Source organism: Pleurodeles waltl, chromosome 12 (assembly GCF_031143425.1).
Source record: "Pleurodeles waltl isolate 20211129_DDA chromosome 12, aPleWal1.hap1.20221129, whole genome shotgun sequence".
NCBI classification, from domain to species: domain Eukaryota; kingdom Metazoa; phylum Chordata; class Amphibia; order Caudata; family Salamandridae; genus Pleurodeles; species Pleurodeles waltl.
Genome location: NC_090451.1, coordinates 649,561,116 through 649,583,631, shown reverse-complemented (window position 1 = coordinate 649,583,631; position 22,516 = coordinate 649,561,116). Strand labels below are relative to the sequence as shown.

Sequence of the window (22,516 nt, the reverse complement as noted above, 5' to 3'; positions counted from 1 at the left end):
GAGGGCCTAATTTATGAACTGTGTTGCCCATCATTTAGACAGTCTTACGACTACGAGGGTCCTTCCTGTCTTGAGACAACCCTAAAACGGCCGTACCTGAATTACAATGGGTTTCTATCCCTTAAAACAGGCCTAAGTGTGTTAAACCAGAGCAAAACTCTTTGTGAATCAGGCCCTCTCTTAACTGGCTTAAGACAGACTGCAGACTGTTTTAAGTCTCGAGATGCCTTCCTGCATTTGACCCGGGGGGTATATAAAAAATGAATATATACAGTGCATTAAACCTTAGATGTCTGGACTGAACTGCAAGATCTTGAGTAGCCAGATTTTCACCATTCACTTCTCTGAGGGTATTGTACACATTTATAATTACCAATAAGGGACATGAATGTGTTTGGCCAGTGGTCTGAGTAAAAAACAGTGTATATAAAATGTGAAGCTGAATCCATAGGTTTGGGTTGGGGGAACCCAATGCAGGGTCTGTGGGCTTGAAGTGTGACCAGTGGTTTTGGGGCAGCGGGCAGAGGCGTGCCTAAATGCACCACATCCTGACAGTAATCTATTGGCCTTCTTTGTCTCAACTATATACCAGACTGAAGGATAATCACATTTATTTGATTCCTAGTGCACGTATTGTTGAAATGTACAAATATCTGCAAAATATGGGAGGACAGTATTTTTTTATTCACTGGTTACAGAATGTTCCACATTGTCACCTCTCAGCTTTGGCACAGCAATTTCACTAGGTTGCAACTAAGGTCTATAAAACACAGCTAGATCCCAGTGGTAGGCTTTAAATGGCTAATGTGTCTCACTGGGATTATAATTTGGAGCCTGCAGGATACACACAGATCTCTGCAAGTTGTTACAGTTATCCACTTGTGCAGCCTGTGGAAACCGGTTCAAGCAGCAGGCAGAAAACTCAACGGATATCTGATGTTGTTATAGTAAACAACTGATCTATCTACCAAAGCTTACGATCATTTTTTTACCTTTCTTTTGTTCCCATCCTTTTTTGTTTTTTACGATACTGCTCTTTACATGCTTTATTTTCACTCTACAATTTACCCTCTCCTACTGTTTACTCTCAGAAGGATGGGATGCTGAATCTATCTTGTTGACACTCAAACTAGTAACCTTCTGAGCACCAAATCTGTCATCAGCGAGCGTTCAATTCAAAGACCAGTCGTGAAGGACTAAGGGCCAGATGTATCAAAGGTTTTTGCCCATTCTATGTCTATGGGAAAATGTGTTCCTACATATGGCCCCAAATCCCACATCTTCTGGTTCCAGCGTGCTCAATGCGCCACAAATGGGTCGGGTGGTTCCACCGGTGAGGCCCAGAGATGGCCGTCCCCCAAGGAAAGGACTCAGCACAGAATACCTTTTCACAGTGGTAAAACAAGGATTACATTTCACACCTCTACAGGAGCCATGTCTAAAGCATGCCCACTCTGCTCTATCTAACTACGAGATTTGGGGTGTAATGATCTCCCATCTCAGTAAATTGCCCTCTTTTTTGGGTCATATCAGGTTTTGTATTTATTGAACTCTCTAACTTAATTAAACCTTTTTCCAAGCAGTCCCATTGGTTACAGACAAGTGAATAAAATGACAGAAGAATATTGTACAGTCTTTCCTCTGGGTCCTGGAGCAGTAGGTGTTTACTGGGCAGTAAATGTGGTGCATAAATTGTTTAGCATTGTCCCAATACTATTTAAATACTAATTTGATTGTACAAATGGAATGCCTCGGTTATCCAGTCTCGAGGGTATTGACAGCAAGTGTTGGAGAATAACGCCATGAGGTAGCAAACTGAGATACACTATGGCACACTGATCACAACTGATAAACTCAATGTTTGATCAGGTTTGGATTTTTTCACATGGCTTTGTGCATAACTTAGAGGTTGGTGGTGTGGAATCATTGACAGTATACATTTGTTGTCTGCCCAAAAAATGTTTGTGAGTGCCCTCTCTCAGTGGTTTAGTCCAAACATTGGGACTGCAATGTGCATAAATTGCCACAAGACATCGCCGTAGACTCAAATAGCCGAACAACAACATGTAGTCACAGAATCTATATTCTGTATCTGAGGGATGGTTCAAGGAGCACAAATAGAAACAAACAAAAGTAGCATGGCTATTTATAAGCTTCTTACCTAAGCCCAGAGCTTAATTCAGCCAGTGGTTTCTGTTGCTCGCCACGCATACTTAATTGTGAACAGCAGCACCTATGACAGTCTGTCACATGGTGGCACTGTTTATCCTATTTAGAGATGCACATGACAGAACTTGTTTGTAAATTCACTATACTTTAGAAATGACTAGCATCTGTCACCAACCCATTCTAATAGCTTTCTGGGCCTGAAATAGTCTGAAATGACACACTTGTAGGAGTGTGATGGTTCGTAGTTGTGTTTGTGGTGTCATTGGCATCGCTGGTAGGGGCAATGGGTGGTGCGAGCTGAAATGACCTCCTGACGAGGGCCCTGGCATGTAATGTTTTACAAATTAAGCACTGCATAAGCCTGTCACACAGCTCACATGACTGTTGAGGCAGAATGATTTGTATAAAGGAGTGGAATAAAGGAAAGGCATGTAGGCTCTGGTGCAGCGTTACCAGAGCGTATGAAAGTTGAAAGCATAGATTGCATTTCCATTTCCTGGAACCTTTTACCATCTTTCTTGGTGAATCCCTTAGCTTTGGTAACTTAGAATGTGGGCATTCAGAAGTGGAAATACATAGGGGGTCTATATATTTCAATGTGTTGACCCTGTACTTCTGAGGCAATTGACACAGGCTCTCCTCCAGATTTAGGGCCTGATTTATAGTTTGTCCGACAGGGTAATCCATCAAAAATGTGGAGGTGTATCCAAACTGTCAGTCTGCCCGCTTCATTTTGAGCCCGGCAGACAGTCAGTTTCTGTGGTCCACCTTATTTCATAGGAGCCGCGGCTAAGAGACCACCACAGGGCTGGCAGTGATCTCACAGTAGAGTAGGTGATTGTCTGTCAGGGTGGGGGTGTAATGTCCTCTGCCAGTCGGCGGGATGTTGGGCTGCCAGTCAAGCAATAAATCCGGTCATTATCTTTTTCAGTTGACATTTTCCTCCAAAAACAACAAACAACTCACATGTTCAACTGTTTTAGAAATAGGCTCTCATCTTGAAGGAGTTTTGACATGCCATACTCAAATCCCGGACCAGTCATGACTTATTATTTTCTAAGAAAACCAAGCAAGGTCATATTCCATCTAAAAAGTCCCTATTTGATGTCCACAGCGCCCTGCCTGGGTGTTTTCGCTCAACGAGTAGGCGACATTGCTGAACCTTTTCTATCTAGGTCTGTCACGAGGCACATGATGGAGACGGACGGGAGAGACAGCACCATGAATGGTGTCGAAGGAAGCGACTAGGGCGGTGGCCCCTCCAGCACTATTTCCACCGTTGCCTTGCTTGCCACAAAGGCCCAGTGCCAGTTCAGTCAGGTTAGCCAATGGGCCAACCACACATTCCTTCCCTTGGAAATGAGGTGGCGGAACAATGGTGAAGGTGAACCTGTCCTTGGTCAGTTTTTGTCAGATATCATTCACCCCATGGTCTAAATGAGGCCCCCCCTTGGGTGCTATTCTGGTGCTGTTAGCAGTAACACATGTAACTAATATACTGCAACTTGCACAATGGCGACCTGAATCAAAAAATGGCACCTTGGTCTTTGATCAAAATGCAGATGTACAAGAACTAAGCCACCTCTGCAAAAGAAACCCCCAGTGGTAAAAACCTGCGCATGCCTCAGGGTGGAGCTGCAATGCTGCAACAAATAAGTAACCGAAACCGGCGGCTAATAGATGCTTTTCAAGACCGTATTTGTACTCGTAAATATAGACATGAATTAACTTCACACCCGTTTCTCAAATCCCTTTTTTGTGATAAAATGTGTGGATTTAAAGCAATTCACTCAAAAATTGTAATTGTTGTACGCTTTATAAAAAATGGTTCAAAATGCGGCTCTCTCAAGATACAGTGATCTCTAGCTGTAAGTCTGTTTTGTCTGCCTTGAGTGCCACTGAAATCAGTTCTCGAAAACCTACATGTAATTCAACTAATTTCGCAAGTAATGTTGTGTGCATCCGAGGTATAACACTCACACGCTTAGGTCATGATTTGATGTTCCCATTGGCTCAAGTCCTCTTCTACACACACACACACACCTCAGAACACTGATGAAACAGAATGTTTGGCAGGCAGTTTTAGAATCCAGAGGTAGCAGTTTCGTTTAGAGCTGGTGCATCACTAAACACATGTGTTGCTTTTGGTAGAACCAGCACACTCCACTTGCATTGTGTTGATGTTGCATGAGCTGAAAAGGCGCGTCTGCCTGTAATATACACACCGGGTGGTGCCATTGTTCCATGAATGTGAAACTGTTAAGAGCAACATGACTGTAGCCACATCACCAGCGACATAATGCAAAGTGACCATCACAGCATAACCATCTGAGATACTCCTAGGACCGTCACTGATCTCATGAGTGCTCAAAACAGACAGATAGCCGTCTGTCGCCAGGGCAACAAAGGGCACAAACGATGCGTTATCGCTTTGAGCCAAATTGAGTTGATCACAATTTAAAAACAAGCATTTGCAATACAATGGGTCTAACGTTTGCTTGAGTTAGAGCTATTGGCGTTGTAAATTCCTAATTGGACTTTTCTTGTCAGATAAATTGAAAAGTAAAACAGTTGACATAAGGAAGCCGACTCAAAGTGCCACGGCCGCCATGAGCATGAGTGCGGAGGAGAGACACAAAAGGAATAAGAAGTTCACTCGCAGCCAAACATATCGGCAAACGTGCAATTATCCATGTAACAGGGTCGATGGCCAAGGCGGTAACAAAACTGCCCCAAGGAGGGACAAACGTAAAGCATTTACCAGTGATAACAAAGGATTTTTGAAAGGCAAGCCTATGAACGAGTGATAGTGATTGGCATGCGGGGGGGCGTGATAAAAAGCCCACAGATAGATTACCAAAGGCCAGCGCGCTTGCTCGTTCAACCTTATCACGAGGAAATAGGCATAACTGTATTATACAAGTTTTTCGTTTTTTAACCATACTTACTACAGGGATTTTGAGGAGGCAAATGAAATATTCCAGCCAACAAATATGGGTGTTATTCTGGACGCATCCTCGTTTTCGCTAATCCTCAACAGATGCATACATTACAATAATTTGTCCCCTATTGCTGTCCCAAAATTCAAATGGTAGGTGTCCCAAGTCTCACTTTGCTGTACAACTGTTCTTTTACTTTTTAGCAGCTGTAAGCAAAGTGGGTTGAATCAAATGTTAAATTGACTTAAACAGATCCCACAGCTTTTCAAAATTATTTAGCTGTTCATAAATTCATCACCTGTTTAAGACTTTTGCCATTATTGGATGAGTTCTGGGCAAAAAACCCTGGGCCTCCTAATCTGGTTTGGCTAGAGCCCAGGCTCGGTGCCCTCTGATCGGGTTGTAGCCTTAAGGGCCACCATGAGTGTTATCAGGTTGCTGACTGCGCGTGAGGCACAATTTGGTTCAGTAGTGATAAGCAGGTTCATTGCATTTATTGCTAAAAGACCCATTTGCTCATGTTGTTTTGCTGATAAACATGTCATGGTGTGCAGGATATAATAGGTTCTCTCATGCGCCTGAGTATAATGTACCAGTGATGCAAACAACCGCATTTCCACTCCACTCCACTCCACTCAACACACCCTCCAGCACAAGCTCGGTGTATACTCCGAAATGTGAACCACAGTGGATGTTGTTGGCCTCGTTGCCATTAAATTCTAGAACCCTGACCATCTCCCACTTCATCACTGGCCTGGTCCTGAAGATTACAACATCACCCTTCAGCCCAAGCATGCTGAGTGCTGGAATCCATCCCCAGAACACCTCCCGAACACATCATGGCCAATGAAATCTTATATAATGTAATCTTCCTGGAATGTCACCCTTGGTAATCCTCATCAGAACGTGACAGCCCTCTCAGCCTCATCTGACCACAGTAGAGAAAGCAAAGCTTAGCTGTGGGACCTCAGCATGATGACTCATGTCAGAAGATGCACATGCTTCAACAAAAAGCATTTTTGGACTCTGGGGAACTGGTATTTTGACTGCTAGGGAGTTGGGGCCTTCTAAGCAGCTCTCAATAGTTGGTGCCCTTCCCTAAACATGAATACGGTTTTACAATTTAATTGTAATGTTTTACCCTTTTCTTTTAACAAATCAGCTGTACTGTGCAAACAAATGTTGCAAGTGTTGCAGGCTGGCCAAAGATCAAATTCCAGATGTTAGCCTGCAGAGGAAGTTTATTTCGCTTACAGCTGCAACAAAACTTCCAAACGTGTTGGAAAACAGTCCTGCTTGAGCAGAGGCCAAGAATGTGGGTCAAAATAAAACCCAAGGAATTTTTGCACCTTGAATACCTGATTAAACAATATACTAACCCAGCTCCAAGTGCAGAGTAAATGTTATACACATCAGACTCAAGTTATCTCTGTAAAATAAAATGTCTTTTGCTACTTGCAACCTTACTGTTAGCATGGGTACGGGGGCCATGTTTTCTGGAAGTAGACATTTTCTAACGACATTCTTAGTTGAAAAGATACTTTTGCTAACTTCTCTTGGGAAATACAAACATCAGCATCGAACAATTAAGGAAAGTAAAACCGATTAACAGAATGAATTGCTATTTTATACATGCAGTGGCAAATATTACTTTTGCAAAGTTGTAATATTTATGCGTAGATGTCGGGCCCATCTGAACCGGTGGCTTAATCTCTTCCTCTTGTGGAATCTCGTCTGGACCAGGGATATTGCTCCTTTTCACACTCGAAGTACTCCACGTGGCGATGACTAGCTGACAAAACAAAACTCTTCTTTGTACCAAAGCTATCTTGTCACTGAGGCCACTGACATATCTCATTTGCTTCCCAAATAGCTGACTGCCATTTTGTTCCTTCAACAAAGAGAATATTTCACAACACAGGGGGGACTTAGATGTGTTGAGAAGTGGTGGGACACATATGCAAACAAGCATTGTAGAAGCAACAATCCCTGGGGTCATCAACACGTGCCTTCCTACTCCTAATTTCCTCATTCTTGTTGACCAACTTGTTTTCCTACACCATGGAAACATGTTAAGAGTCTCATGACATGGTGTGCATGTTGCCCCCAAAGTGTAATAAACTGTGTTGGAATGTATGAAGCCACCCAAATCCAACCCCTTTAGTCATGGGTGATTGCTGTCTCGAAATCCGGGCCATGACATGATGATTATTGGTTAAATGTCTATGGTCACAAGAGAACAGGGCGTTTTTCCTGTATCCTGATAAGCGGAAACCTCTCATTGGCTAACCACTGAAAAATGCATGGGTGTGGCATGTGACTATCGAGTCTCAAACCTCGACGCAACAGAATATCATTAGAACAATACTGAGGGACAAAATATTGAAACATAAGTTTCTATACATTTTCTATACCTAACCCCACATACACATACCTTGGTGGCAGTGGCGGCTGGTGTTTGCAAGAAGTAGTGACGCTTAAGTCATTGCGTGGTATCGCACTGTGCAAGGGGCATGGCAAGCAAGACTGATACACCTAGGGAGGGTTAGGAGGAGGGTCTCCCCTGAGATATCCTTTTCTAAATTCAGCTAGATACCCACATATGCACAAAAGCTGCACAATTCTGTTTATTTTTTCTCTCTGGGTGCAGCTCTCTCTGTCTTGGTGTGTGAATGCTTGTATGTTCGTCTGAATGTATCACGTCTAAACTTTCGTGTGCTTGCATAGAGTTGTGTAGTTCTGTATGTGAATGTCTGTGACTGTATATGTGTCCCTTTTGTGACAATGTATGTTTTTATTGCATAGACACAGCAGTGCTCTGCAATGAGAGTGCCATCTTGCATGGATTCTAAATTGAAGAACAAGCATCTTTGATATTTACCAGTAGCATGAGAGGTACTATGTCCCAAGGAGAGAAGAAAGCCAGCATCAGAAAGGTTGGGGGTATTTTATCCCAATATATGTATTGGTGGAGAGCAAGATCATCCATTTCTTATTTACCTTGGTAGGATAAAAGGATGAGTGGATCTGCCTGGACTCGAACAATTAAGCATAGAATGAAACACAGATCCCTGAAATGGGTGCATTAGTCCACTGAACCTTCAAACCCAACAAACAGAGACGCGTTGACCCACCAGATTCCCTTCATACGTCCAACATCACCATTTCTTGGCCCTCTCAAACACCCAACCATACACTTTTAGTCACCCACCTTCCCACTCGTTCTCTTATGACTTGTGTCTGCAAGGAGTTGTCAACATTACAGGCTATCATTGCTGCTCAGACTGATTCAAGATTCTGAACTGTGGAAGCAGTGATCTCCCAGACTCCTCCCAGTCTCTCCTAGGAGAACATGTTAATCAGCATCTCATCCTCCTCCCAGGAGAGCAGATTTCGGTTCTTTGGCCCACCATGTCTCTTAGAGCCCAGGACAGGGTACAGTGAGCTGGACTGCTGCGATGACACAGCCTACAAACGGTGCCGATGTTGTTGTTTACCTCCGTGTTTTCACGTCCTTTCCCACCTTTGAGCAATAAATTGCAGCCCTCTACATGCCAGCATCACAGCCATGGTGGGTTCCTGGAATACCCCCATTAAGTAATCATCCACAATTGACCTCTCCACTGACATGACATTGTCTTCTCTATGCGTGCACCCTGACCCTGTGTGGCACCAGCGACTTTGATTCTAACCGCAATGAACATGATCCCACTGCTAGGTCTAATGCATCACCATGTCTGACTCATAGTCCATAAGCTTGTATATGTTGACTTCTGCGCTCTGACTACTGGTAGACCCTGCAGCCACATAGATCCCTCCTGCTATTGATGCGTCGAGGGTCTCAATCTGATGAAAGACTGGCACCTACTGTTGCACCACGAGATACCACCACAACAACAAAGGTGGGAGACAAGTTAAACTGCACACATAGTGCTGATCGCTCAGACCAGGCATCTTTTTTGGGTTACACCTTGGTGCTAAAGATGCCTTGTTGGCCTAATGTAGGCACATTAGGGAATTCAGAGAGTGCCTGGGCCCATGTGCTGCATTATGTAAAGACTGTATGTTCTAAGTGATCCTTACATTATCCAATTGACCTTAAAAAGAACTTATTTGATTCAAGATGGACCATCTGGCAGTGCCATACTCTAAACCTGCCTGGAAGGCCAGTCCAGCACTGACGGTGTGTAAGTGTCTATCCAAAGAAATTGGGGCACAATTTGGCACTGAAATCCAACATGGTATATCAATTAGTGTCTAACTCAGTCAGTAAGACATCACTAGACTACCTATGAGCCTAAGTCTACATGGACCCAGAATTTATACATCTTTAGTTCAAATGAGATGGGCACTGCTGCTGTTTAACCCCAGTGGCCAGAAAGTAACAGGACATATGCCGGCACATGGGTAGTGATGTGCTGAGCGTTTCTGCGTGCAATTAGCTACAAAAGCTATTTTTTGACTGTTATGTTGACTTGCGTTTGGGGAGAAGTGCAAGATGTTATGGGCAACAGGTTAATGTTTGGAGGTAAATCTGTACCTAGAGTAATATTTCACAGTGGCAGCAATTTTCAGCGGAAGCCTGTGCTTCAACAGTTTCACTGTGCTTCGGGGAGTATATGGCAATAGCAGGAATTGTGTCTTGAAACAGGGATTGTGTGTCAGTAACATGCACTTGATCTTGAAAACAGGGGTTATGTGTCAGTAACAGGCACTGGGTTTGAAAACAGATTATATGTCCATAACAGGCACATGTGCTTGAAAGCAAGGATGGTAAACGTCATTCTACCACTATGATCTCCAAAATAACCCTTCCTAGACTCTTCCCTCCTCTGACCCTCCTGGCTCTCCCCCAAACCTCAGTTTATTACTATTACCTCCCAAACAACCGACGCATTCCAAACCACATTTTACTACTATGATCTCCCTAATCCCTTTCTACAGACTCTTCCCTCCTCCATCTCTCCTTTCTAGGCATCTCAAACTTCATTTTACTGCTACGATCTCCAAAATAAGACTTTCTAAACTCGTCCCTCTTCCATCCCTCCATTATCCTATTCAATCAAACTAACAGACTCACATATCTACCATGCAAACTAACTCCTATTTCCTTATACTAATCCACCACTAATCCTTTTGGGTTTCAGAGTAGCATGCTACTCGCCAAAAAGTACTTTGACGCCTCTTCAGGGGTAGTAAGGGCCATATAAATACAACTACAGTGTGTCAATAGAAGGCACTAGAGATGGAAACAGGGATTATACGTCAATAACAGGGAGTTATCTTGAAAACGGGAATTACATATCAATGACAGGCACTGAGGCTTGAAAATGGGGATTATATGTCAGTAACATGCACTGGGGCTGGAAAATGGGGATTTTGCGTCAATGACAGGAGTGTTCTTGAAAACAGGGATTATACATCAGTAACGGGCACTGAGGCCCGAAAACAGGTGTAACACCACCTTGAGGTCCATTTCATCTTTGCACTGCAGTCATTGGAGATAAAAGTTGTATAACTCTGTGTCAGGCTAAAAGTGTGGGCATTATGGTGTCTCCGGAGGCCTGCTAGCTAGGGAGGCTTCTTTCATAGCTAAGTGGACTGCCATGACCTAGCCTTGAGGGCACTTAACTTTTCAACTGTATATAGATTGTCTTGAGATATGCACTGTGTAGGTCTATTTTTTCCTAAAATTGCCTGAGGTGACAGGGCATGTCGACAAAAACACTAGAGAGGGGTGGGTTTGACTTGCCACACTCCCTTGCGTGTTCCAGTCAGCGATGATGTAACCATTCTTGCCAGAGATGGTTTTGATTCCAAGTGGAGCCCTACGTGCACAAGTACTAAACTGCTGCAACAGATTCACAGCAAGGACACTCGCCTCCAGTATCATAGCCAATGTGTTACGGGCACTAGTCCAAGTGAAGCAATGTCCCAAACTGGCTACTGTTTGAATTATAAAACACAGCAATAACCAGAGTTCAGCTCGCCCTACATATCAGCATGCAGCTCAAAAACCCCATCCAAGTTTGATTTTCCCTGAGCATCACTGCCTCTGGCGCCTCAAAAACTTTGTTTGTAGATTGTACATGTGCAGGATGGATTCAGCTTCGTGCACAGCACATTCACAGATGTGCGGTAACAAACATGTTTGCTTGAACTAGATTCTGCCATCTAAGCTTTATCATTACTGCTAGAGTGCTTTGAAAAGTGATAGTTGTGACCAAAAAAACAAAGCTTAATTTGTGCTGGTGACTGCTGGTGCTTGGCTCCGGCACTCATTTTTAGGTTCTAAGACTTAAGGGCATATTTATCAAAGAGGTGTGTTGCTCCTGCACCATGCAACCCGATACATGAGTGGCACAACTCTTAAGTTAGATTTAAGAAGTCAGGCAAGGCCATCTTGTGTGGCCTTGCCCGGCATGATAAATCTAGAGTACGCAACACAATGCAATGCAAATTGCTGTGGTGCGTTAGTCTGCCCTGGGAAGGCGTTTCATGTGTGGAGCGTGGGTGTTCTCTCACATCCGCCCATGGATTTTGGCACATTCACAGATTTACTATTACTGGTAAACCTGGGAATGCATCAAAAACCTTTGCCTCCCCAGGAAAGGCACAACGAGAAGGAACACCTTTATTTCTCTTTGTTACGTTCTCTTTCCATGCGTGCAGCACATATAGAAAGAGGAAAATGCCTCTCAGGATTGTATCTTCAAGGTACACAGATGTGTAATCAGATATACAAAATATATGCACACTTACCTATATTTTTCCTTCAATATTTTGTCCATAATATTAGTGTCCCACGGTAACCTGGACTCTATTTCAGTAGCTACACCTTGCATACAAGAGTCGCTCTAAGGTGATTTTAATGTTAATATTTACAAAGCTGCACGTCGGTTTATAGGGGACTAGATATAAGGAAAGCTCATTGGCAAGGGAGTCCTGATTCACTAGGGGACGCAGGTAAAATCAGAAAATCAAGTCAGCTGAAGGGATGATGACAGTCATGAAGGCAGGGACAACACATTTTACACTAAAAGAGAATTAAGTATTCCTTCGAACACATAATTGTGGCAAAAACACACGAATAACAGTAGAAATTCACTTAAGGAATTCCTCTTTCTCTGTTTATAATTTGGTATTCCCCACTTTAGATGTGTTTTGGCGTGACCGTAAAATTAAACATATGACCTGCCATAATTCTCACTTCTCCCGTTTCATATAAAATCTAGATCTTTCGTTTTTTTTTTAGTATTTTTTTCTTCCATGTTCTTTTCCTCTCTTGATCCATTCCTCCTGTTTAACTCTGCCCTCTGTGTTTGGCATTTCCACCTAATGTCGCTATTTTCCCTTTGTCGTTTTTTTTCTTTTTTTTTTTCTATAAGTTGTATTAATTCCAAATATAATTAGTTTTCTGTGCACTGTTTGCATCTGTTGTCTTTTTCCTCTACATTATGTTGTTTTTTTCTTATTCTTTCTCTTGATATTGCTACTTTCCCTCCATAGCTTGCTCAGTCTCAACTTTATTCATTCTACTAGGTGTGCTGGTTTCGAGAACTCCATCCTTTGCACAGAGATATCCAACTGTGCAGACCCTGCTACTGAAAGAGAGTTGGCAAACATTTGTTGATGAGCCACTTAAATTTGGCTTACATTTCTTACAGGCAGCTGAGGGTCTTGGGACCTAGTGATGCCGTGTTGAACATGTTGAACTCTGCAGTCAATATTTTAAAATGTCCTCCATGTGCTAGGTGTCAACTCTCATCACCTCATTAGGATTATTTTGCACCCTTTTTTGCTTAAGTGATATGGTGTCAGAATAGAGAGTTCTCAATATCATGCTTCCGTGATAAATCTACACTCACTGATTGTACTACTAAATAGTGACGCAAACAACATTGTGGTATAAGAATATCGAGGACAGAATTTCGAGGAGCAAATTGATGAAAGGTAAGTTCATATAGGGCAGTGTAGATTTACAATTCCTAACTCCATATCTGTGAACCTTGAAGTTGTATATACCACATAGGTCCATATATGTGGAGTTAGGTATAGAAGATCTAGACTTACTATTGAAGCACAGTATATATGTGAACCATCATTCAACAATTTTGAAATAATCCTCCATTTTGTATCTGCCTGTAGACTGTTTACATTATGCTCGTTTAATAGAAGCTAGTTAAAACAGAAAACTGTCAGTTTCCACTCTGTGATCACAGACTGTGAGAAATGAAGTTACGGGCATGAGAAAGTTGCTTTTTCACACGAATGCTTGATTGGGCCCTTGGGCTTTGAAAACTATGCAACCATTTATGAAAGACACCCCATTTCAAGTATTAAGCTGCTCGTGTAAAAGTGCTTGCTGTGACTAAAAACTGTAATTTTAAATTTTTGTGTTTGCAAATGTGAGAACGCAGGTGCAAGATGTAACCAAGCAGTGGCCTTTTGGATAACTAGGCTGGTTGCACAAAGGAATGTTTATTGCTTCGCTGAGGGCCTTAAGTATGAGATAAGTACCTAACTACAAGTTATAGGGGGTTATTACAACTTTGGAGGAGGATTTAATCCGTCCCAAAAGTGACAGTAAAGTGACGGATATACCACCAGCCGTATTACGAGTCCATTATATCCTATGGAACTCGTAATACGGCTGGAAGTATATCCGTCACATTTGGGACGGATTAACACCTCCTCCAAAGTTGTAATAACCCCAATAGTGTTTGTGCCAAAATGCTCAACAGTTGGTTTACCTTCTTAGAAGTTCTAATGATGTAGCTGCCTGCACTAGAATGACTAAGCATGGTCAATGTAGCCCAATGAATGTTCATGTGTATAAACGGCACAGCACAATTTAAGTAAGATGAAACACTTGGCAGTTTGGTCAACTGTGTGTTCTCGCTCAAGCACTGGCAATAAACATTGCTTTTTGTTTATAACCACGTCTGTGTATTGACTGTTTATTTCCTTTCAGATAATTATGCTTTCACATTTGTTTTGTTCTATTTTTTTGTCCAAATATTCTGTTTCACTAATATTGTCGGAAGGATATTCAGGTGGAATACCACACTTATATCTTGTTGATGGTTCACTTGTTGAGATATTTGCTATGACATTATGATTGCATGCTATTAAAAAGTTGATATCCTAACATACAACTGGCTAGGTAGCCACTGCCATGGAGGTTGGTACCTTGTTGACTTTTGCTACATTAAATAGCCCTGTAAGATATTTCTTGTAGGCATCTGCACCATTAAGGATCAATCCCTTCTTGGTTTCACAGACGCTTTGTATGTCCATGTGAAATTGGTAGAAGATGGAGCACTGGCCCTGAGTTTGAGTTGAATACTTAGAAAAATACAGCTCAAAAGAAGCAACCAGTACACCACCTTGGGAAAAAGCCTGTTATTTGAATATACATTTATGAATCTTGATGATAAAATACATTTGAAGAGCTATGTCTTCCCAGGGACATTATGAAACCCTCTCAATGGAAAAATGGAAGAAGTACTCACCAGGCTGGAAGCAATGGCGTAGAATTACCTTTCTGACTCCACACCATGCTTTGATACAGCCCTGATCTAACTATGAGGACAGCATCATTAAAGGGTAGGATTCTGTTACTTAGAGCTCATTAGAGATCCAGCTCTGAGCAGGTGGTGTATGGGAGTGTGGAAGGTGGGTGCGGTGCAGGTCGCAGGGTGGGGCTATGGTAGGTATGTCCTCAGTGGTAGAGCATATTCAATTCTGTCTGGAGGGAGCATCCTAGGCTCCCACCAAGGTGTCGATGGGAGTCAGGTTGGGTCTGGGCTGTGCTCCCGCCACTTGAAATCAGCCCCCTAATGTCCCTTGGTTACTCCTGCCACAACGTGTCAATCCATTTAGTGTGTGTGGGATGCATATCGTGGTACTTTTAATGTGCAGTAAGTGACCGGAGAGGTGCAGTGCCGGAGCACCCCGGAGCTCTTGAATACAAGTCGTGGAAGAAACTTGAGAAACCAAATATTTTAGGTCAGCGTTGTTGGGATCGGGAGCCACCAAACATCAACTTTACAGCCTTAGTTTTAAATTTAAGGGAATGAGTAAGTAAGAAGCTGGCACCTTCCTTGCCAAAAACATGTTGGAAATAAACTTTTATTGCAGAACAACCAAGTAGCAGTTAAAAATGTAGTTATGTTCTTGACCAGTTGTCTCTTAAACAGTTCATTTCTTACTTGAGGCAGGTGAAATACTGTTTAATCGAGCAGTACACCACTGCATGGAAGGACACCTCTGATTATCAAGAATATTTGGCTACTATGTCCCACTGAGAAGATGTATCATAGGCGTAACACCATGGTAGACATGAAAAATATGTCCAAAGTAAGAAATTTACACCTGGTTTTATGCATCTTTGTCGTGATTGGTACTGTTTTCTCAACCCTCTCATTCATTCTGTGAGTCATATGCAATGCTTAAAGACCACGTTCGATGTTTTTCAGGCTCCACACTTATAACAAAGATGCTGTTTACTCTACGGTAGTCCATCACATAAAACTTTCAGCCACCGTCCGCTTGCAGTGTTCACACTTCCCACTGTGAATGCCAACACCAGTGACCTCCTGTTCAAATTTACCTGGCATTTCCTGGCAACCAATAACTTTTTTCATCGGCACAGCAGTGGTGGAGACACGCAAGGATCCCGTGGCCACGGAAGCTGTGTCCAGTTCTGTGGTCTTCGTGGCACAACGACAGACCCGACGGATCTCTCTTCGGAAATGGATGGTGAAGAGGCCGTAGATGACTGGGTCCAGACAAGCATTGAAAAGGCCAAAGAGGAACAAGATGTGGCTGAGAGATGGTGGGACCTTTTCCCTTGTCAGCATCTCAGGAGAGAACCAGTACCAGATGCCTAGTAGGTAGTACGGTGTCCAGCACACAATGAATGTCAGGACGATCACAATGGACATCTTAAGTGTCCTCATGCGAGCTTTAGGGATGTTGTTAAATGAACGCCTCAGGTGGACTTCTTTAGAAGAAACTTCTGGAAGAAAGAAAACACAAGATCAGTTTTCCCTTCTATTACAGAAAGATATATTGTTTTCTACTTTCGTTGTACATTCTACACTTCAGGGGGACTTGGTTCTTAGGCCAAGATTTACAATTGTTCATGCAATATAGTGAGGTAAACAAATTTGCTGAGTTGTGTTGTGCTAGGGGAAAAGGTCATGTAGAGCCATAGATTAGTCTCTTAATGCTGTCACCCTCCGCCGCGCTGGTGCTCTAACAAGGCTCAACCCATGGTGCAGAGACGAGTCTGTGATGGGTACCATAAGATTTGCACTGGAAGCATACCTTTCCAGTACTAAATCCAGAGTTTAGAGAAACCCGGAAGGACCCCACGCATAGGCTGTGCGGTTTGCGCTGCAGGCAAAAATGTAAGACGTCAGATTTTTGGAGACACTAATATTTTTCCCTGTTTATACCTGCTTTAAATAGGCGTTTGTTATGCAAATGTGGGTCTGGTTAATTTACTAGGTTGTGCCTGCTTCAAAACCTATAGATATTTGCTCTGTTCCACCCTAGTAATGACCCCATGATACAAAGTGGCAAAAAATAGCGCAAAGCTGAATTTGCGCTGAGAAAATAGCTACTTCCAGTGCACAATCTTTTTGTGTTTGGAAGTAAAGTCCATGCTCCGTTTCGTGTGGCTTTGTGGCATAGAAAGCCTTAGTAAATATGAGCCTAAGTCTTCAAGCTCCCAACTAGGTCTCAGAAGACCATATATACTGAGGGTACACTAGAAAGCCTGGTGTGCTGTATGGAACAGAATCAGGTGAAGCTAAAAGCTCTAAGCTTAGGAAACTAAACTGTAGATGAGCAAAATTCAGTTCAAATCCTCCTCCTCCTATTGCCTGGTTCTTGGGGTGTGTACAATAATATCATTGTCAGAACATCATTTAAAATAAATATCTTGTCCAGAATATTGTCCACAAACATTGCACCCAATTACTGTTATCAACTTCAGTGCACATCCAATATTTTTGTAAATTATTCTTAGGACTTATTTATTTCAGACAATATATCTGTATGCAATAGTTCGCCTTACAACTGTTTTAGGTCCTCATGTGGTTATGAAGCTGTCAGAAGCAAGTTTACCTCCAACTCATGTGGCGGGTCTGTGGTCTGGGCCACAAGCGTGAGGTCCTGGAGGAGGGAGAGTGGAGATGATAAAGCAGTGGTACATTGTTCCAGCTTGGGGCAAGCGGGGGTCCCCTGTGACTCAGTCTGAGCTCTTAAGCTCTCCGCCCCAAACAGACCCTTGTACTCAGAATACTTGACTAGTAGAAAGGGTTGACCCCATACGGGCCCATACCCACTAATAATTAGTAATAGATTGTGTTTCTCCACAGTAATGCTGGACTGATGAGTTGTGGTCCACCAGGATGCCCAGTGAGGTGTAGGTATAGCCTAGATATAACTCTTCCTCCCAGGAGATCTCCACGTGCCAGCTGCCGGTAGTAGACGTTGCCTGGAAAACTTTGCCTAATTCTAGTTGCTCCAACCAATCAAAATGTGGCATGAGTATCTTCTCTAAGCTCATTGGTCTAATAACCTCTTTTAGTTGAGAGCACTAGGTTTATGCTTGGCATACCATCAAAAGGACCACCAATTATCTAAGGACATCTGGCAGAAAGAGAACTCTGTAAGAGGTGAAATCATGGCATCTCTCTGCCTTCAACCCTTATTGAAACCCCACTTTATTTTAATTCCTTCTTCAATGACACAGGTGGCCATTAATGAAGCCAGTCACCTCTGTTCTGGCTCTCTCTCCATCTTGAGGGAAGTGAGTAGCAATAGTCCGATTATGAGTTTGGAAGAATAGTACATTGAGTAGAAGATATCATCCAGCTCAACTGCGAATAGAACTGGTTTGGGCTCACACCTGCCAACGCCACCTCTGTTTCCAGACAGGAATTTCCTCTGCTGAGAGGAGGAGGCATATTTGTGTGGGAATGGCCCAGAATCAGCAACAAAATATACAGGAAAACTGTACTGTACTCAGGGCCTGGTACTTCCAGAACCCATGTGCTAATCCGCATTTCATGCCTGAAAACTTTAAATTGTACAGTAAAGACCTTGAATGCTGTCTGAAAATGATAATTCGGTCTATGGTATTCCCAGACTGACTACCAGCACCATGAAACGTCTATTAGTGCTCTGAATGTGTGTTGTGTCTGTTTCCACCAGTCCGGAGTAGCAGTTGCAACATAGCAAAGAATGGATGCCTGGGCTCAGATTTTCTAAAGCTATGTGCAACGCAAAGTAAGGCATATCAATGCAAATCGACATAGAGGACCTGATTTATAGTTTGGCAGATGGATTACGCCATCACAAAAGTGACGCATATCCCTTCTGACGCATTACAATTCACATAGGATGTAATGGGATCATAATACGACAGACGGGAGTAACCCAATCCACCAAACTCTAAAGCAGTCCCGGAGTCTTACAGGGGTATTTACTATCCATTGCAAAGGGTGATTTGCATTGCTGACATGCCTTTTCCTCATAATTAACCCCCTTTTGAGCTGCTTTGTGTCTCCTTGCATCCAGGGGCGTTACTGGGGTAGACTGAAGCAAATTTGCATAACATATCATGCAAAATCCGATCTAGTCATAACAGGCCTCACAGCAAAAAAATATTGCCTCCTTGAAGCAGGCACTAACAGTTAGAAATGAATTTATTTCCCAAAAAAGCATGTATTGCATGTATGCTAAAGTGCACAGTAGACATCCAGTGCGTGAGACATTGGAATTTATCCTGGAAGGGTACGTTTCCTGCACCAATCCTATTGTAGACAGCACACATAGACCTCTGTGAGGCTGTGCGCCATGCAAGGCAGCCTTTGAGAATGGTAGTGCAAAGTATGACAGCATCTCAATCTAACAAGATATGAATCTGTATTGTTTTCCCCCTTTGCACAGCACAGAATTTTTATTTACTGCACAACATTGTGTGAATTTTTTTTTAAACTTTTCTCAGTTTTCCAAAAGAACAATAACTTGTTAGCATTGTCAACAAGGAGTCGCATTACGATAACCACAGCAGCACAGTCTTAAACAGTCCTGATCCATAAACAAAAGGATGGTGCAGAATATCTTTAAAAATATTGATGTGAGCACCACACAGGGACAGGGCACAACCAACATATGAGGACCATCCCAGTCCCCATCCTTCCCACCAGACAAAGACGATTCACTGCCAGTAACACTATCATCTGAGGCACTTCCCTCCCCACCCCCAAAAATCTAGAACAGAGCACCTCCAAACCCCCTGCCTGCAGTTTAGTATCTGTGTGAACACCACAAAGCTGTAATTCCTCTGCCATTGATCACTCCGAGACATCCCGAATCCACAGATCCACCTTGGGGGGCCTCGCTCCCATAAAAGGTAATCATAACTCTCCTCCTGGCCAACACCAGGGCCAACTGTAGGAAGTGGTATGCCATCTTACGCTTCTTAGGCCTTGCAATATTCCCCAACAAGCGGCGCCGTGGGACTAGTTCACTCGCCAGGACAACAGTACGCCACAGTTGTGCCACCACTCCCGACCAAAAGGTCCCAAACAACGTTGTGTGAAAAATGTGTAAATCTTACCCCTTGATTTTAAGGAAATACACCTGATAGACAGATACTCACTTAGAAACCTTGTTTCCTGGAGTAAAACTAATCAGTTTAGCCCTGCATATTTCCAAAGCATTGTTATCCCACCAACAGAGGCAAAGCCCTCTCTGATTTGGGCCCATGTTTCTGGAATACATTTCAAATCTGCCCTTCCTGTGAAAGCAGCCAAATACAGTTCAGACAAGCTCTGTTGTTAGAGGCTGGAGTCGGTCTACTTCTGAAGCTCCGGCGTCCAATTAGCTAATTTAAAGAAATTGAGGAGAATATTTGACAAGATTTAAGTATCCCAAATCAATCAAGGAGCTAATTAAGCAGAGGACACATTGCTTGTCCTTCAATCTGAACCCTGGCTAATATTTAAATTCCCTGTGTATTAGTTCTGTCTTTTCTCTCTCCAGGGTTGCCGATCCGTGAATCTAATGCTGTGGAACAGATCCAAACAAATTGATTGTTCAATCTCTGCGACGAAACCTGCTTGTTACGAAGAATGATGCGGCTGCTGCTACCATGAAGGGGCAGTATGAAGCATCCATAAATGTTTGTGCAGTCATCTTCATCTGATGAAGAGGTTCCTGCTAATAAGTGGGGCTGTGGTAGCTGTAGTATCTGCTGTGAAAATTGATGTATTGCCGGAAGGCTAATTGCCCCGTAGGACATAGCTGCCTGTGCTCATCAGCCATTAACGCGCCTTTGGACTCATCACATGGGTTCACGGAGTTGTACGAGATGAGTCACAGGGTTTATTTATCACATCACACAGGCAGTAATAAAGGATAATGGCTGCACTCCAGCATGGGTCAAAAAATTGTTTTTTTTGCTTTCTGTGGAGCTGCCAGGCAGTGGAAATTGTAGGGAGCAGAGGGAGGGCCAGTATCAGTGAGGTTTCAGTAGGCACTGCTACCCCAGCGGTTGTATCTTTGAAAGACGATAACGAGCAATAATGCAGTCATCATTGTGTCGTAAATGTAAGGGATTGTGCGTAAATGGGACAAATCATGTAACACAAGATATTCCCCCTAGAGGGTTAAGGATAATCTATGAAGAAAGGCCTGCTCTATATAATTTGATCACAGGGGTATCTGGTGACGCATACTCAGGGGCCTTCTGGAAGTAGGGTGAGCAATGTTTTGAGTTTGGCGTCAATGTCATCTAACCAGTAATAAAACATATAACCAACTCCATTCTGGAGGGGATAATTTAGGGAGTTTTATGTAAATAGTGCGTACTGTTTTACTGCAAGTATGTTCTTATGTTTCCTCCTTCACAAGGATGTGCCCGGTGCTTGCTCTCAGCAGCCTTAACTGCTACAAGCAAGCAGGCCCCAAGAAATGGGGGCCACTACGGTAATGGATATCTCATCCGCTGAAATCTAAATCCCATGAGACGTAATAGGATTTAGATTTCGGTAGATGGGATATTCGTCACTGTTGTGATAGGGCCTGATTTAGAACTTGGTTTCAAGTCTTCCTCCAGCTGTCCGTTTTATACTATATTAAAGGCCCATATTTATACATTTTGTTTAGCGACGCATTTGCGACGCTTTTTAATGCAAAAGCATCGCAAACTTACAAAATACAATTGTATTCTGTAAGTTTGCGCCTCTTTTGCGTCACAAAAAGGATGCAAACGTGGCGCTAAAAAAGTATAAATATGGGCCTAAGTTTTTGAATGAGAGAGACAGCCTCCAAGTTACGCCCGGACATAGACAGCCTGACTTCAGGCTATATATTTACGCACACCCTTTGTGCACCTTTACCTGCATGCCACAGACCATTTTAGTGAATCCTATCTTGTTTTATTGGGAAGCAAGAGTTAGCTTAGCCTTCTGGCTTGCAGACCTGTGCCCCAGTCACCCAGTGGCCTTTACTCTACTTAGCTTGCTCTGTTTTAGCGCAATTATTTAATTATATATTTTTAAGATGGCTGCATTGTTTTTAGTTAGGACAATGTTTTAGTTTCATGCTATCAGTACCACTCTGCTTAGACGTCACTATCAGCGCCACAGATACATAAGATGTAGGTATTCACATTAGGCACTTTCCCACTTTGTGGTTTCGAGGGAATTGTTTATGTAATTGGGACCCCAAGCATGTCTTGTTTTCTATTGTTTGGGAATAGTCCTACGTCAGGGGTCTGATCAGATCTGCATAAATGCACCTCATACAGACAGATAGTCAGAGGGATTCCTACCAGATGCCATTGATGCTATCCATGCTACACATCGCCTTCACGCTGACCTAGTCTTCGTGTACCCACGGAGTCTGATCTAGAGACCTCATTCCAAGGTAACGAGGGTTGGGGGGCTCTTCTCATGGACATGGTACTTGCAGATTAGGTTTAACACACCAGCTCTCTTTAGGTTAGGGGTTAGGGTCATTATGCAAGGGTATTAGGACATATTTCATATCTTATGTCATTTTATGTTATTGCAAGATGGTGGGGGTCTTTGTATTCGTGACTGTTGTCTTTACCATTCTGTTCCTTGAATTATTAATTATCCTAAGCATTGCAGCCCATGCAACTCTGCATAGATTGCAGTCTTGTTACTAAAGCCTATTACAAACCTTACTGCATCTCCTTCATTGCCTGTGTTTGATTGAGACATATTGTTCATGTGAGAAAGGGGTAATCTACGTTTAAGCACGACCTCCCTGGGATGTCGCTCTGTTGAGTCCATGCGTAAAGGCTGCCAAAAATCACCTTTTACTGTTTGTGTTTTTGGTGAGGTACTGTTTGTAGG

General features: G+C 42.9%; 1 protein-coding gene across 1 annotated transcript in view; it reads right to left on the bottom strand.

Annotated features, from left to right (window-relative positions):
• The window catches only part of LOC138268530 (uncharacterized), a 237,413-nt gene that overhangs the window by 101,737 nt on the left and 113,160 nt on the right, over positions 1–22,516 (bottom strand). Inside the window, exon 4 of the mRNA XM_069218253.1 lies at positions 15,724–16,131. Coding sequence (XP_069074354.1) covers positions 15,724–16,131 — 408 coding nt within the window. The remainder of the gene's footprint in view (positions 1–15,723; positions 16,132–22,516) is intronic.